The 15,792-nt window shown below is 39.4% G+C and overlaps 1 protein-coding gene across 3 annotated transcripts in view; it reads left to right on the top strand.

Annotated features, from left to right (window-relative positions):
• ppef1 (protein phosphatase with EF-hand domain 1) overlaps window positions 1–13,019 on the top strand; it is a 55,364-nt gene extending 42,345 nt beyond the window's left edge. For 2 of the 3 annotated variants that reach the window (XM_008107289.3, XM_016992391.2), the window contains exons 13-17: window positions 317–459; window positions 2,938–3,044; window positions 5,720–5,883; window positions 7,725–7,809; window positions 11,105–13,019. In XM_008107289.3, coding sequence (XP_008105496.1) covers window positions 317–459; window positions 2,938–3,044; window positions 5,720–5,883; window positions 7,725–7,809; window positions 11,105–11,298 — 693 coding nt within the window. In that variant the 3' untranslated portion in view covers window positions 11,299–13,019. Of the gene's footprint in view, window positions 1–316; window positions 460–2,937; window positions 5,884–7,724; window positions 7,810–11,104 lie in introns of those variants that run through there. The other variant, XM_062975217.1, reaches the window with a different exon arrangement.
• Window positions 13,020–15,792: the final 2,773 nt, after the last annotated feature.

Here is a 15,792-nt window from a genome sequence, read left to right as displayed (position 1 = left end):
AGAGATATAAACATCACTTGACTAGTTTCCAACAGACCTCTCAACCTCTGAGGAAGCCTGCCACAGATGTGGGTGAAATGTCAGGAGAGAATGCTTCTGGAACACGGCCATACAGTTCGGAAAACTCACAGCAACCCAGAGATTCTGGCCATGAAAGCCTTCGATAACAGAAATTATAAATTCAGAGTCTAAGACTGCAGATAGTCTTTATGCATGTTTCTGGGTTAATTTAAAATTTTCTTCCAGGTTCTAAGCAGATCCAGACTGTACTCCTCATTAATTAAAGCAAAACATTTATTTCCCTTTAAAACATAAGGTCATCACTATATTTTCTGCTTCAAATTACTATGAAGAGGGAAGTAATCGTGGTGCTTACATCAAACTAAATCCAGATCTGATACCTCGTTTTGTTCAGTATCAAGTTAGGAAATCAACACATAAACGGACCCTACATCAGAGGTAGGATATAGAGGACATGTCTACTAAAAAGAAAAAAATGCATGAAAAGAAACTCAGAATGAGCTCCATCAATGGAAATATTGAAGCAGCCACAAGGAGAACAACCTTTGTGAGGGTTAGAAGATATATGTTAATAGCATTGTGTATCAAACTAAGCCTCCCACTGCCTTTCCATTATAAATTACATTCAATGCCGTAAAGTGCAGCCAACAGTAAATACTACTACCATAAGTTAAACAATAACACATTTCAGCAAATGGAATGGGGAGTACAGGGATTTTTTAGCTTGAGTTGGCTAAAACTTTCTGGACCAGAATCTATAGGCAGCTGGGCATTTGTTTACAGGACTGGTAGTTGTTCTGGCTGGTTTTAGCAGTGGTTGGCTCCTAATATGCTCTTTCCTGCGTGTTTATAAATTAACAGATATTGTTTACTAGGGGTGTTCTTATTCCATGCTGTTATATTGTCATTGTGATGCATTAGTCCTGCTTGTGCCTCATAATGTTGCTCTCTAGGCATTGCAGTGTCATTGAAAATGTGTTTGTTTGTTTTCTCACCCTAGAAGTAATCCATTACTGTAATTATTTCTCAGCAACAATTCAGTAACCAGTTTGGGTGAAGATACCTCATTGTGCTTTCTTCTGTGAACAATCCATTCATGCAGACATAGGTTGCCTTCAAAGGACCGTGGAATCCAAAGACAAGAGAATCTGTGGATGCAGAGAACCAACTATAATGCTTACATAGTGGTTGATGCTGTTTAGTTTTTACCAGTTTGGATCCCCAGATATTATTTATTGACAACTCCCATCGCTTTTGATTATTCGCCATGAGGACTGGGGATGATGGGGATTGCAACTCAACATCTCCTGTGGCTCTGAGGTTGGGAAAAGGCTAATACAAATTTTAAAGTCAGGCATCATATTCACAAGCCTTGGTTATAAATTCAAATCCCACTGTTCTGACTAAACATCTGGATGTTAATGTATCACAGCTCCTATCTGTTCTTCTCATGATGTCCAATAATGAGAAATAGAAAATAGTTCCACATCTAGAGGGCCACATAAAATGACATGATGGGCCAGATTCTGCCTGCAGGCCTTGAGTGTGGCACATGTTTAATGTAGGCGTGACTAGGTTGTCCCTCTCTCAAGGAGTCCCATGGAAATCTCTGTTTATTTGCTGTTATATCATCATAATGTCATAGCACATCCTGCTGTCATGCCTTTTTGCTGTTGTATTACTATTATGGCTATAATTCTTTTGAGAAAATAAATCACTCTATCACAACACAAGAGGCAGGGTAAAGATGTAATTAATAATGCCATTATTGAGGACAAAAATGGAAAATGACATTTTTAAACAGCCAATGTGGCAAGTGTGCAATAGAGAGCATCAGCAATCAGCTACCCTCATGATTCTGACTAGAGTGCATTTCAGATGGCATAACATGGCATAAGGAGTGGTGTGATAGTACCCTCCGCATCTAATATGCCCTCACCTGAATGAAAATAACCGTAATGGAGCAACGGTGGGGAGTGTGTGGCCTTCCATATGTTATTGAACTGAAATTCTTGTCATCCCTTGCAAAGCAAGGTAAGGATGAGGGACAATAGGAGCTGTAGCTCAAGAATAGTTGTTCATCTCGCAACATCTGGGTGACGTGCTTCTCATTGCAGTAGAACTAATACCCTGTGCTTCTCATTGTCTGGGAAGATAAGAAACAACCAACAGTGCACTGATATGACAGCAATCAGTTTGCAATTAAAGTCATTTCATAGGATTTTGCGTCCAAATGATGAGCCAGTTTAGATGGTTTGGTCTTAGGTGGCTATTTGTTTCCCCCAAAATAAGACAGAGTCTTATATTAATTTTTTCTTCAAAAGATGCGTTAGGCTTGTTTTCAGGGGCAGTCTTATTTTTCCAAATTAACTATTTCAATGAACTATATCTAGGGCTTTTTTAAAATTTCAAGCATCCTCAGAAATGCTGAAAAATCATGATAGGTCTTATTTTCAGGATAGGTCTTATTTGGGTAGAAACAGAGTAGCATTTCATTACTGTAGGAAACAAAGATTGATGATTGATTGATTCATTCATTCATTGGGTTGTAAATGTGAGTTCTTCTAGCCATGTGTCTATGTAGTGAAAAACATTGTTTTGTTTTCCTTCACTTGACAGCTTTTAATGTGCATACAGACCAAGAAGCACTGAATTGATATCACATTTGATCCAATGAGTGATTTTGCTTAAGTAACAGTTCACTGTTTGTCAGGTTTTTGTTTTTCAGTCTATCTGGATTATGTACCATTGATTAGCTTCATTTAGCCCCCTAACAATTTTGACTACTTTTCTATATGTATACCTATTTATTACAACAAAGGAATCTTAGAGATTCTAAGATATGGAAAGGTGTGCAATTAAATATCCAGTGAGATTTTTATACTTTAGCTGTTTCTTCCCACTTCCTTTTTTCAGAGTTTCCACAATTGAGCTGTCTGCCTTAAAGTGCTTGCGGGAAAAGATTTACATACACAAATCAGAACTGATTGCAGCTTTTAGACAGTATGACCGGAATGGTACAGGTAATACAAATCTGAACACAAACGCTTTGAGATTTCTTTCAATATAATATAAACAGGTAAGTGACTTGTCCTGGAATTTCAAGACAAGATAACTGCCTTGATAAAATATATGTATATTACACTTTTTGTTTTGACGGAGCAGCTACAGTGGAGTTCAAAGTTGAAACTATTTTTGGTTGGGCTACATCTCCTGTGTATTCTTGAAAGTAGCACTTGCCAAGGTGGGGAAAGCATTTCATTTCCAACCAGATGAATATTTTCTCATTGTTAGTATTGTTTATGATCTGAATTGATTGCTGTCATGCCATCCAACATTTCACAGATAAAAAGTGTGATACATGTTCAAGATGGCAAAGTAACTGATGAGGAAGAACACATGAATGAAAAGAAGCTGCAGTTGTTCGTATTTGCATGAATCTTCCAGGAAGTCCTCTCTCTTCTTCCCCTTGCTGAATTAATTGAGTTTAAATGACTTTTGTATTTTGAACTCAGTTTGCAGCCAGTGAAATAAACTCAGGAAAAGGGGGGAAGTGGGTGGAGGAGCTGAAGTTGTGGGACATCAGGGGATTAATCGGGGTTATTCCTGCCAGATTGGTAAAGTTGGAGAGTATGTGCTCTGAACAATTGTGGTTGATACTTAACATTAGGCTGAACAAGATCACTAGAGCCCATCCTTTATGAGGAACTATGCCTAGGTCTTAAGTCTGAAATCTCATGGCATGGGAAATTCTGGAACTATTTTATTTGTTTGTTTGTTTGTTTGTTTTATATACCGCCCTTCTCCCCCAGGGGGACCCAGAGCAACCATAGATTCTACAAACTTCACTGGTTGGCTTCCTGGACCCAATTAAATGTGATTATGTTAATTTGCCTTAGAGTTGCCTAAGTAAACCTATAAATCACTTGGTGCTTGGCTTCCTGAGGCTTCACCTGTCTTGTCATGATGAACCTATATTCATTTTCAGATTTTTAGGAGAGATCTTTGTGAGGCTCTTAGAATCAGCTTTTTTGAGCATTATTTTACTGTGGAAAGGGGAGATTAGTCATAATCATAATCATAGTGGCCAAAATTCTATATGGAAGTTATGTCTTCATATCCCGTAAAGGACTGCTGTTATGTTCCTACATAGCAGATAGCATTGTAAAGTAGGACTGATTATCATTGGGAAACAAGGGACACCAGGCACTCTTGCTGTTGTTCAAGTCCTATTGAACAATGTTCAGTCTGCTATGTAGCCACATTAAAAGCGCATTTGCCTTTCACTATACAGTGTCTTAGCGCCTCTGCTACATAGCATAGTACAGTATGATCCCCTTCCATGAATTCAATATCCACAGTTTCACTTATCTGCTCTGCAAACAACTCCCCCCCCCCCCCCACACACACACACACACCAACAAGTGTTTCCGGACTATTGGAAAATAACTGCACCTAGTCTCTGTGTACATATCCTTTTGTCAAATATGAATGTCCATGAATAAGTGGAGACCACCTTTTGAAAACCACTAGACAAGAAAAGCATGACCTTGTTAGAAGTAAACTCTTTGAACAAATGATATTCACAAGCATTCGTGTAATGGCACACAGGAAATTCAGCTGTTAAACTGAAGAACCATGTCTTTAACTTGCCACTCCAAAAATATATTTGGTTAGCAGAGGATGGTTGCTTCTTTGCAGTTGTAATTGCTCAAAAGATATACACTCCCTTGAAAACTCTTAGTTTAAAATATGTACTCAGAGATTTAAAAAAATAAAGTCTTCTTTGAAAAATAACATATCTTTTTTACTCATAAACACCATATAAGCACATTTCTTATTGAAGTTTAGTTACAGATAGGATATAGCTTCTTTGTGTTGAGTACATAGGGTAGCATTCTTAATCAATAGTCCATAGTTTTAAGTATATTTGTACTCACTGAAGTCCATAAGCATACATGCATCAATTAAAGTCCAAACAGTAACCTGCCTTTATTGAAGACCAAACGCATACATGCATCCACCTCCACTGAGGTCTGATGCAAACATGAATACAAAATGGAGTCCTGAATCTGAACATGTTCAGTGCAATCACATGTCTATAACCCCTCCCACACCGAAGAGGTAAGTCAAACTGGCAAATCAACATATACATAGAATACAGGTTAGCAAATATATACATTAATAAATTAAATAGTGAGAGGCTTGGGAGGTTGCTATTTCCAACATGGACATCTCTAGGTCCTCCGTTTTTATTCTTTAAAATGCTTCTAGCACAGGTATAGTCAAAATATAGAATCTACTGTTATCTGTAGTTCAGGTGTCCTAGGGAAAGGGGGGATGTCTTGGAACATAGCCCCTGTGGATATGGAAGTTGTACTGTATATCCAAGTTATGTTAAGTAAAAAGTGATAGAGAATGTCAGTGAACATCATTTTAGGATCTAAGCCCACAAACTGGGAGGTTTCTTTCTTTGGTTATTTTCCATTTATTTATTCAAGCAGGTTGACCATACTTAACCCCAAGGCTTTTCCTGAAATGATATTTTTATCTCAGAATCATTTCCTCAGCATACAGCTACTTGATGAATCACCAACTAGGTAGCTTTTAAGCATAAAATATTCATGTTTCTTGCTTGGGCTTTTTAATAATCATAAAGTACTTTTGATTGCTTGTTTCATTCCATTTTTTTTGGTAGGGAAGATTTCTCCCAGTGAATGGGTTTCAGCATTGGAATCTGTTCTACAGCTTGACCTCCCCTGGAGGACCTTACGTTCCAGACTGGTTTGTCTGGATCAAGATGGAAATGTTGAATACCTTTCATCTTTTGATGATGTTGAAATCACACTGCCAATCAAAGAGGTGAAATTGTTGAGAAAATTGACTGAGCTAAACAATATACTGGCATGCTCTTTGTTGTATTATATAATTTTGTGTAGATGCATCAGATGGGTTTTATAAAAAGTGCTTGCTCTTAAAAACATTTCTAGTAAATGCAATTTGCCCCGTGAATTACCGGTAGCTGTGCTGACTTTCTTGATTTAGAAGTGAATGGGAAGGGTTCCCAAACACGCAGCAAACTGAAATCAGAGTAAACAAGGTCACAGACTTTATAGATTACATCTACAGAAGCTTGGCCTCAGCATGTGTTCAAATCCAAGCATCAGATGGCCTGTCTGCTACCAGTGGAAAGACGCAGACACTCCCAACCCACCTGGAATGACAGAAATAGGATTCAACATAGACAGAAGTAGGGTTGTTGTATGTTTTCCAGGTTGTATGGCCATGTTCTAGAAGTATTCTCTCCTGACGTTTTGCCTACATCTATGGCAGGCATCCTCAGAGGATGCCTGCCATAGATGTGGGCGAAACGTCAGGAGAGAATACTTCTAGAACATGGCCATACAGCCCGGAAAACATACAACAATCCTGTGATCCCGGCCATGAAAGCCTTCGACAACACATAGGCGGAAGTAACTGTGTTTGTCCCCTGTCACTTGAGAGTGGAGAGGAAGCCCTCTGTCCTAAGCTGGGCAAGGCTTCCCTCCCTGTGCCCCAAGGTCTCTGATGGGGACCTCAACTACTTTCCACAGAACCACCCCGGGCTCAAACCATTGCAACAAAATGAGGTTTAGAAATGAAATTACTTTCAAGTCCACAAACAGAGGGTGGGATGATGTTCAACAAAGAACTAGCCCATGTTGCAATGAGCAAGTGCATTTATCCATAGTAGATAGGCTGAAATGAAGCCTACATCTGAGTGTCCTCCAGTCCCTTCACCAATTTCTCATCCCATATCCCTATGTTCCCTTCCCCTGCTCCAAACATGTTCCACTGTGAAAAGACTTCTGGGGAAAAGAGGGTTGATTGGGAACCATTGAACAAGATTCCTCTGTTGCTACAACCCACAAAGCTTTTACCCAGTTAAGTCAGGCAAAGACCATTATGGACACCTCATGTCCCAATGATGTCTTTCAAAGTGAATATGTGACCATACTGTCCTGTTCTGTAGCCAGTATTTTTTTTTCGAAAAACAGTGTAGTCTCTTTGCCATGTAATCAAAACATTCCAAAAGACAACAAAGGCAACTGATTTGACAGTAAAAAACATCTCATTGACTTGAATGTATTCACATTCCTGTCATTGAAACAAACTGATAGAAGGTCAGGAAACCAACTGTTTTTGCAATGCCAAGTAAAGCACTAATGTACTTTATACTCTGTTGTAAATTATGCACTTTTGAACATGGAAACAACAATATTTATTTTGGTAGCCAAGCAAAAGTACGGCTTTCTGTTGAAGCATAAATAATGTAACCCCATAGGTAATGAAAATACATTATTTCTGTAAATGTGAAGGGTGATAGGTCCTCCAATTCTCTGCTGTTTCTTACACCCAGCAGATTCTGTTTGCAGCAATTCTAAACTAGTAATTATTGAAGTGGGGGGTCCAGTCTCTGATACTGAGTTCAAACTCTGTTCATTGATATGCTCATTAGAAGTCAGAACCCCTCAGTTGATATTTTTGTAAAACGGAGCCATTATTGTACAGGCAAAGGAATACTTACATCTTCTTGAAGAATTTAGAACCAAACAGCTGCTTCTATAAATGCAGGGCTTTTGAAAAAAATGTAAGGGTATGATTTATGAAATCATATATATTCCGATTAGATAGATTCTAATTTTCAAAAAACTGTTCTTCAGGTTCAGCCATCACTGGTGGAAACCCTGTGTAGATACAAAGCTGATCTGGAGAGTATCTTTAATATGATTGACAAAGATCACTCAGGTATGTTAAAATTCAGTGTGGCGTATTTAAGACTGGAAATGTACAGAGTTATGCTGGTAGCACAGTTGTATGCTATGTGGTGGGTAAAGTTTGAGAGATATTTGAAACAGTTTTTCTATTTCTTCAAATGCCAGGATACAAGATCAATGGGACAACCATTAACAAGTCAATTAAAAGCTAGTGGCTTCACAATTTTGGCAATAGCTTTTGAAAGCTATGAAAATATAATATGAAATAGATTAATCTCCACACATTGCACTTCTTGGTTACATCAAAGATACCATTTATTTGGAAGAGCTGGAATAAATCATATATTTGTTGCATTGTTACTACTGAGAGATGACAATCAAAAGATTTTCATCTATCTGAAATTGCAGCAAGCTGTTATGGGTCATAGCATACTAAACTAAAACACATAGTATTAATGTTCATTGAATGTATGTATAGACAATTTTTTTTATCACTGGATTAGCAGTTTTTGACTGTATTTATTTGTAATATTTATAGTATCCTGCTTTTTCTCTCTCTCAAGTAGATTAAAAGTGGCTGACAATTAAAATGGCATAATACAGGGGTCCCCAAACTAAGGCCCGGGGGCCACATGCGGCCCATCAAAGCCATTTATCCGGCCCCTGTGGCAGCAGTGGCTCCCTCCTCCTCCCTTGCCTGGTGCATGCCTTCCAAAGCTTTGTTTGTTTATAATGGTATTTTTATTATTATTTAATTAATAATTAATTATTAAGGGGTGCTTTGCTAGTGCTTTTGATGCACAAAGGCAGAAGGGGGTTGGACTAAATGGCCCAAGGCGTCTCTTCCAACCCTTATTATTATTATTATTATTATTATTATTATTATTATTATTGACACAAAGACACAGTATAACACAGCAAATGAGAAATATATGCTGGATTTCGTATCACAAAATCACAAGGTGAACACTTCCCAAGCGTTTAGGACTGTGTGATGATGATGATGATGATGATGATGATGATGATGATGATGATGATGATGATGATGATGATGATTACCAACAACATTGAGGCTTGGTGGCATCTGTCAGGGTTGCTTTGCTTGTGCTTTTGGTGCACAAAAGTAGAAGGGGATTGGACTAAATGGCCCAAGGGATCTCTTCCCACCCTCGTTATTATTTTTATTATGATTATGATTAACATTATTATTATTATTATTATTATTATTATTATTATTATTATTATTATTTACAGCATTTATATTCCGCCCTTCTCACCCCGAAGGGGACTCAGGGCGGATCACATTGCACACATAAAGGCAAACATTCAATGCCATGACATAGAACAGAGACAGAGACAAGACGCAGGCACCGGGCTGGCCTCGAACTCATGACCTCTTGGTCAGAGTGATTTGTTGATTTGTTGCAGCTGGCTTGCTTTCCAGCCTGCACCACAGCCCGGTCCTTTAAGGCTGTATTTGTTCCCATTTGTACATTGAGGCTGTATTTGTTCCCATTTGTTTTTGTTTTTTTACTTCAAAATAAGAGATATGTAGTGTGCATAGGAATTTGTTTATAGGGTTTTTTCCAACTATAGTCTGGCCCTCCAATGGTCTGACGGACTGTGAACTGGCCCCCTGTTTAAAAAGTTTGGAGACCCCTGGCACAATATATAAATTAAAACCTAAAGTATATAAACATTAAAATAGAAATAAATATGGCACTTATTAAAACCATTAGGTCATTAAAACCATTATGATTATGATGATGTATCTTACGTATCTCTTTCATTTATATAAAGTTATTAGTGGTGTACATACCCTGTTTCCCCTAAAATAAGACATCCCCGGAAAATAAGACCTAGTAGAGATTTTGCTGAATTGCTAAATATAAGACATTCCCTGAAAGTAAGACCTAGCAAAGTTTTTGTTTGGAAGCATGCCCGCCAAACAGAACATCAGAGCATGCAGGATCGGTAAATGTACGTACTATAGATTGTTGTACATGGAAATAATGGCAATAACAAGAAATTCTTGTTAGGATTCACAGTTTGGCTGGTTATGCTGGTTTGTGATGACAACTACTGTACAGTATATAATAAATGTCCGTTTTTTGTTCAACAATAAATATGAATTCTTCTTCATGGAAAAATAAGAAATCCCCTGAAAATAAGACCTAGCATATATTTGGGAGCAAAAATTAATATAAGACACTGTCTTATTTTCGGGGAAACAGGGTATAAAAATCACTGATATTTTTAAAAATAATAGTGATATTAATATTAAAAATCAAATTATTGCAGCAAGTATGAAAGAGGCTTCTGTCAGTCCTTCTTTGAGGCAAGGTTCCTCCAAACAAAAATCAGAAATGTAGAAACAGAGAGTAGTCTAGGTGGAAGAAGTCCTTCAAGTATTTCAGAACTGAACAATTGGAAACTTGAGGTGGCTGAGCATAGGGCCATGGGTTTGCCAGGATCTGGAAGAGACTGCTTTGCATAGCTCAGCATGGCTGTGGTCTTCACTGCATGGATCTTACTTTCTTTTAGATATAGTAATATAGTAATTCTGCTTAGTATGCAAGCTCATTGAACAGTTTTCCTTATGTGTGGTAAACTTTGAACAGTGTTCACTCTAGGCCTCCAGTGGAAGTTGACCATAGCATTGTGCTGTACAGTTAAAGAGAATGCTTCTGAAGGACTTCTATAAGTCCTCCAGAGTGTTTCTATGCTGTCCTTCAGCATGGGCCTCAAGATATTGTTAATTTCAAGTAATTAAAATAGGACGCCAGATGATGAAAACTTGGATTATGTGAAGGTTCCTGGAACAGACATCTCATGTAACAAGCAGACTTACTGTATTTGCACTTCCCTTGTTATCTCAGGATAGTCTTACTCATCATCCTTTTCCATATCTCCATTACCTAATTCACAGGGCTTTTAAAATTGTGACATCACAGTCAAAGATGTAATGGTTTTGTCTACAAGACTGCCCATAAAGGCAAAGAATAAGGCCGCCTGTTCTTGTTGTCTAGTGCTCTAGTTCAGAAATGGGGAATCTATGCCCTACCTGGATTATCCAGCCAACCTGTGGGTTGTAATCCAAACTATCTGGAAGGATGATTCATCTCCTTAACCCAACTTTGGGCAACACTGAAGTGACTGAAGTGGCCACCCTGGCCAAATAAACTTCCATGACCTTATAGGATGCTGTCCTATTCAAATTCCACTTCAGAAGGGTTTTTTTTATTTAACATTATAATTTCCTGATTGTTTTCATATAGAGGTATTGCATCTGTGACATTAAATGCAAAAAATATCCTTCTGTTTAGGTCTGATCTCCATTGACGAGTTCCACCAGGCATGGAAGCTCTTTAACCTACACCTGAAAACTGCTGTAGATGACGAATCCATAGACAGCTTAGCCCATTGCATAGATTTCAACAAAGATGGTAGCATTGACTTTAATGAATTTTTAGAAGCTTTTCATGTGGTCCACAAATTAGAGAAGAAATACAGCCCCTAAATAAGATAGGCTCCTCAGAATAATTTATTTGGGGCACATTTTGTTATAAACTTTTAATTTAAACTTTGTTGCCTTAATACAGATAGTTAGAATCAGCATCAATGCATAAAAAGAAACCTGAAGAAGTTAGTACTTGATTATAATGTGAAAACTTGATCTTTGGAAGAATACTGCTAATGAGAAATTGACCTACAGGAAGATGGAAAGATATGTCTTAAAATGCTGTCAGCAGTGACTACGTCAGTGAGTGCCATACTGAGACTCTCAGGGTTTATTATAGTTGTTATGCTTTCAGAAATATACTTGGAAATAAGTTTTATTTTTATATTTATTTATTCAAAGTATATGTTTGTTTTTGTTTTGTTTTTTTTGTTTTTTTGCTGTATCTAAAATGATGGGTGAGGGCTAATATAAAGATGTTGGAGCAAAAAGCTAGCTCAATTGCCCCAAACTGGGGGCCTGGCTCTGAAGAGGGAGAATGGATGTGTCCAACCAGATCCAGTTCTGGGAACAGGTCCAACATAACCATCAGCCATAATTGTCCCGCCCTTCATGCTTTATCCAGTGTTATTTTAAACCCACTTCCATTGATGACCATAGCTGTATCGAATTCCACAAATTAACTGTGTTTCGTGAAGAAGTACTTCCATTTGTGTAAAAAGTACTTTCACGCCACGCAGAACCTTTTGCACCTTTGTCGTGTTGTGCATCCTGTTTAGCTGCCTTTTTTTCAATGCTAGATTTCGCCAAAGAAAAATTTACATTGTAATTTTTTCAATAAACATTTATTTCCATTGCACCATGGAAAAGCTGAACATTCTCCCCAAAAATTACCTTCTTGGGCATGCAGCCATGTCAACAGGATTTCAATAGCATAAGAGAATGGAGCAATATGCAAATATACTACTATCTCTCTTTTGCCAGTGAAGCACTTGAGAAAAGGCAGCAGCAGGGTCTTCTCACAATTGCTTCTTAGAAAATACCATGTGGCCAGGAGAGAACGGGCCATAATCACATATTGCCCCACTCTTTATGTTTGTGTGTGCCTGCACGTCACCAATCTACTTGTGATTCCATACATTTCATATGATTTTCTTAGCCAAGAAACGCTCAAGTTTGCCAGTTCCTTCCTCTGCTATTGCCTCAGAAATCCTTCTGTTGATGGGACTGTCCTGACCAAAAATAGGTTTGTGGGCACATAGCTACATCAATTGTGTTTTCAGCATACCTATATCTCCCAATGCACTATCTCTAGACATTTCTACCCATGTTTTTAATCTGTAAGGTTAAAAATTGTTTATCTTAAATTGTACTTTTTAAGGGAATGCTTATTTTTTCTTATATTTGATTGAGATAATAAAACAAAATCTCAATAGTTCCCTGGACGTGGTCTTATGGCACATGATGGAGCCTCCTTGCTGAAGAGAAGTAGATGTATGTGTTCAGTGCCTGAATAAGAGAAGAATCCTATGTACACTTTATAAAGATGTTATGTAAATGTACTGAATAAATACTAAACTCATATGAAAGCCATGAAAAGAAGGTGTTTCATTATTTGCAAGTATTTCTGGAACACATATGGTTTTGAATTCAAGACTCTTCCTATGTACCCCCATAGTGGCCTAGTATAATGACTGCACTCTGTACAGGCTCATAGGAAATATTTAGTATGTAACATCTATATCTATATCTTCTATATATATAATAAAAGTGAAATCGGAGTATGTATCAGCGTTTTGATTGGCCTGGCGGAATATGTGCTCGCGTTTTGATTGGCCTCGCAGAATATGGATCAGCTTTCTAATTGGCCAGCCGGAATATGGGCCAGCTCTGATTGGCCGCCACTTTCACAGGCCACTGGGATCGCTGAGGGAAAAACTACTACCAACTGGCTTCGTTCGGCCTACTTCTCTCCTCAGAACGATGCTAGCTTTGGGACAGTTAACAGCCTCGGCTTACACTTTGGTAATCCAAAACACCACTGCCACCACCAGAAAGGCCGGACCTGGACCAAACCTGACACACATCACCCCATGAACCCACTGACAACGGATGGCCCCCTTTGGCCCCTCTGCTGACATGTTTAAGGCCTTCCAGGCTGGCCCCTCGCTGCTAGGCCGAAAAGGAAGATGCCATCTTGCCTCAGCTTTCAACTTCTTTGTAAGGCCCTACTTTCCTCAAAAGGCAGCAGCGAACATTGTTATTATCTTTTTAACGATATGCTTATGAACACTTCTAGCCCCCAAAGCCCCAATCCAAGCCTCCTTTGATCATTTTGCTAACACGTTTCAGGCCTTGCAGCCTGGCTCCATTGTGCTAGGCCGCAAAAGAGGCAGCCATCTTCCCTGTTCCCCATGGTTCCAAACAGAGCAGCTTTTGCCTGTGTCTTTTGGATACAGCACTCTCCTTCAACAAGGTAAGGCGGCAGTACGTAAATACTATTCACAGCAGACTAAAGAGAAAATAATGACTATCTTTTTATTCTTTCCTTTTAAGGATCATTTACTCCCCCCCCCCCCCCCCCCTCAGTTTTTACAGAGGCAAAAACCTACCACAGAGCAGGCTTTGGCCTACTCACTCTAACAGGCCTGACACATACAGTCCCCATGGCCTACTATACACCCGGGCACTGTTTGGAGTGGGATGGACCATGGATGATGGACTTGCATATGGGAGTTGTAGTTCACCTGCCCCACTGAACAGCAGAAGGGGCTGGACTGGATGACCTTCAGAGACCCCTTTCAAATCTAGGACTCTCTCTATCTCCCAATCGTATTTGTGACTGGATGGCCATCTGTCGGGAGGGCTTGGATGGTGTCTTCCTCTATGGCAGAAGGGGGTTCAACTAGATGGCCTTTGGGCACCCCTTCTAACTCTAGGATTCTATGGAAGCCTTTAAACCAGGCACGGGCCAACTTGGGCCCTCCAGGTGTTTTGGACTCCAACTCCCACAATTCCAGACAGCCTACCCCATGATGCGCTTTATGTCTTGGTGCCGTTTGCGGGATGATGGACCATGGGTGATGGGATATGTAGTACTTTCAATCGCTACGATTCCCACAGACCACTGCGATGCCCACCAGTGACGGAACTGGACCAAACTTGGCACACAGATGGGACATGCAGTACCTTCACTCGCTTCTTGAGACCACAGCAACTGCTACATATGACAGAACTGAACCAAATCTGGTATATATATCCCAAATGACACACTTTATATGTTGCAGCAGTTTGGGGGAGGATGGACCAAGGACGATGGGATTTGCAGTACCTTCATCCAATTCACCTCCCACAGGCCACTGTGATTCCCATGAATGATGAAACTGTACCATACTTGACACACAGGTGCAATGTGGCCCCCTTTACGCCCTGGTCCAGTTTGGCGCAGGGTGGGCCATGGATGATGGGATTTGCAGTACCCTCACCCAATTCACCTCCCATGGACCACTGTGATACCCATGAAAGATGAAACAGTACCATACTTGACACACAGGTGCAATGTGACACAATTTATGTCCTGGTGTGGTTTGCAGGAGAATGCACCAAGGATGATGGGATTTCCAGTACCTTCATCCAATTCACCTCCCATAGACCACTGTGATGCCCATGGATGATGAAACTGTACCAAACTTGACACACAAGTGCAATGTGGCCAGCTTTAAGTCCTCCTGCCGTTTGAGGAAACAACTGACCAGGGAAGATGGGATTTACAGTACCTTCACTCACTTCCTCAGACCACTGCAACCCACACCAATGACTGATCAAGATCAAACTTGACACATTGCATCCCCATGACCTACTTTACATCCTGGCGCTATTTGGAGGGGGATGGACCATGGACTTACATATGTGAGTTGTAGTTCACCCATACCAATTGAAGACAACTGACACTGGATCGAGACTAAACTTGGAACAAAGGCAAACAATTCCATTCTCAAATAACCCGGGCACCGCCGGGCCCCCAAGCTAGTGTTTCATATATTCTCTTTCACAATAAGTTTTGAGGTTGAGCATTGGTTCAAGCAGATCTCTGATTTCATCATGCATTGAAGGAACTTCATCATGGAAAAGAATCACCTTGGCATGTACTTTGATTTACATCATTTTATTTACTGTATTGTTTTCTCCACCCATTCCTCTTGATGTCTCCCCTGCAATTCTTACTACCGGTAGCTCTTTGCTGTGGTACAGAAAGTACAGGCATTTCCAAATTATTTTAATGAGTTAACTCACTACAGAAAGCCTAATTTCTGATTCATTGGGACATCCTAGAAAAGTATTTTCAGTCTACAAAGACATCTCCAGCTTGCAAAGGTTGAAGGCAACTGGGCAGGCAATATGACCAATATATATTCAGATTTCGTAATACTATAAAATTGCTTGCTACTGGCTCTAGATACATGGATGGGCATTGATTCTTTTTAAAACATGCTTTGTTGTTGTTGTTGTTGTTGTGTGCCCTTAAGTCATTTCTAGAGGAGCTTATCATGGGCT

Source organism: Anolis carolinensis, chromosome 3 (assembly GCF_035594765.1).
Source record: "Anolis carolinensis isolate JA03-04 chromosome 3, rAnoCar3.1.pri, whole genome shotgun sequence".
Taxonomy (NCBI): Eukaryota; Metazoa; Chordata; class Lepidosauria; order Squamata; family Dactyloidae; genus Anolis; species Anolis carolinensis.
Note: the sequence above shows the minus strand (reverse complement) of the source record. Positions and strands in the feature narration are given on the sequence as shown.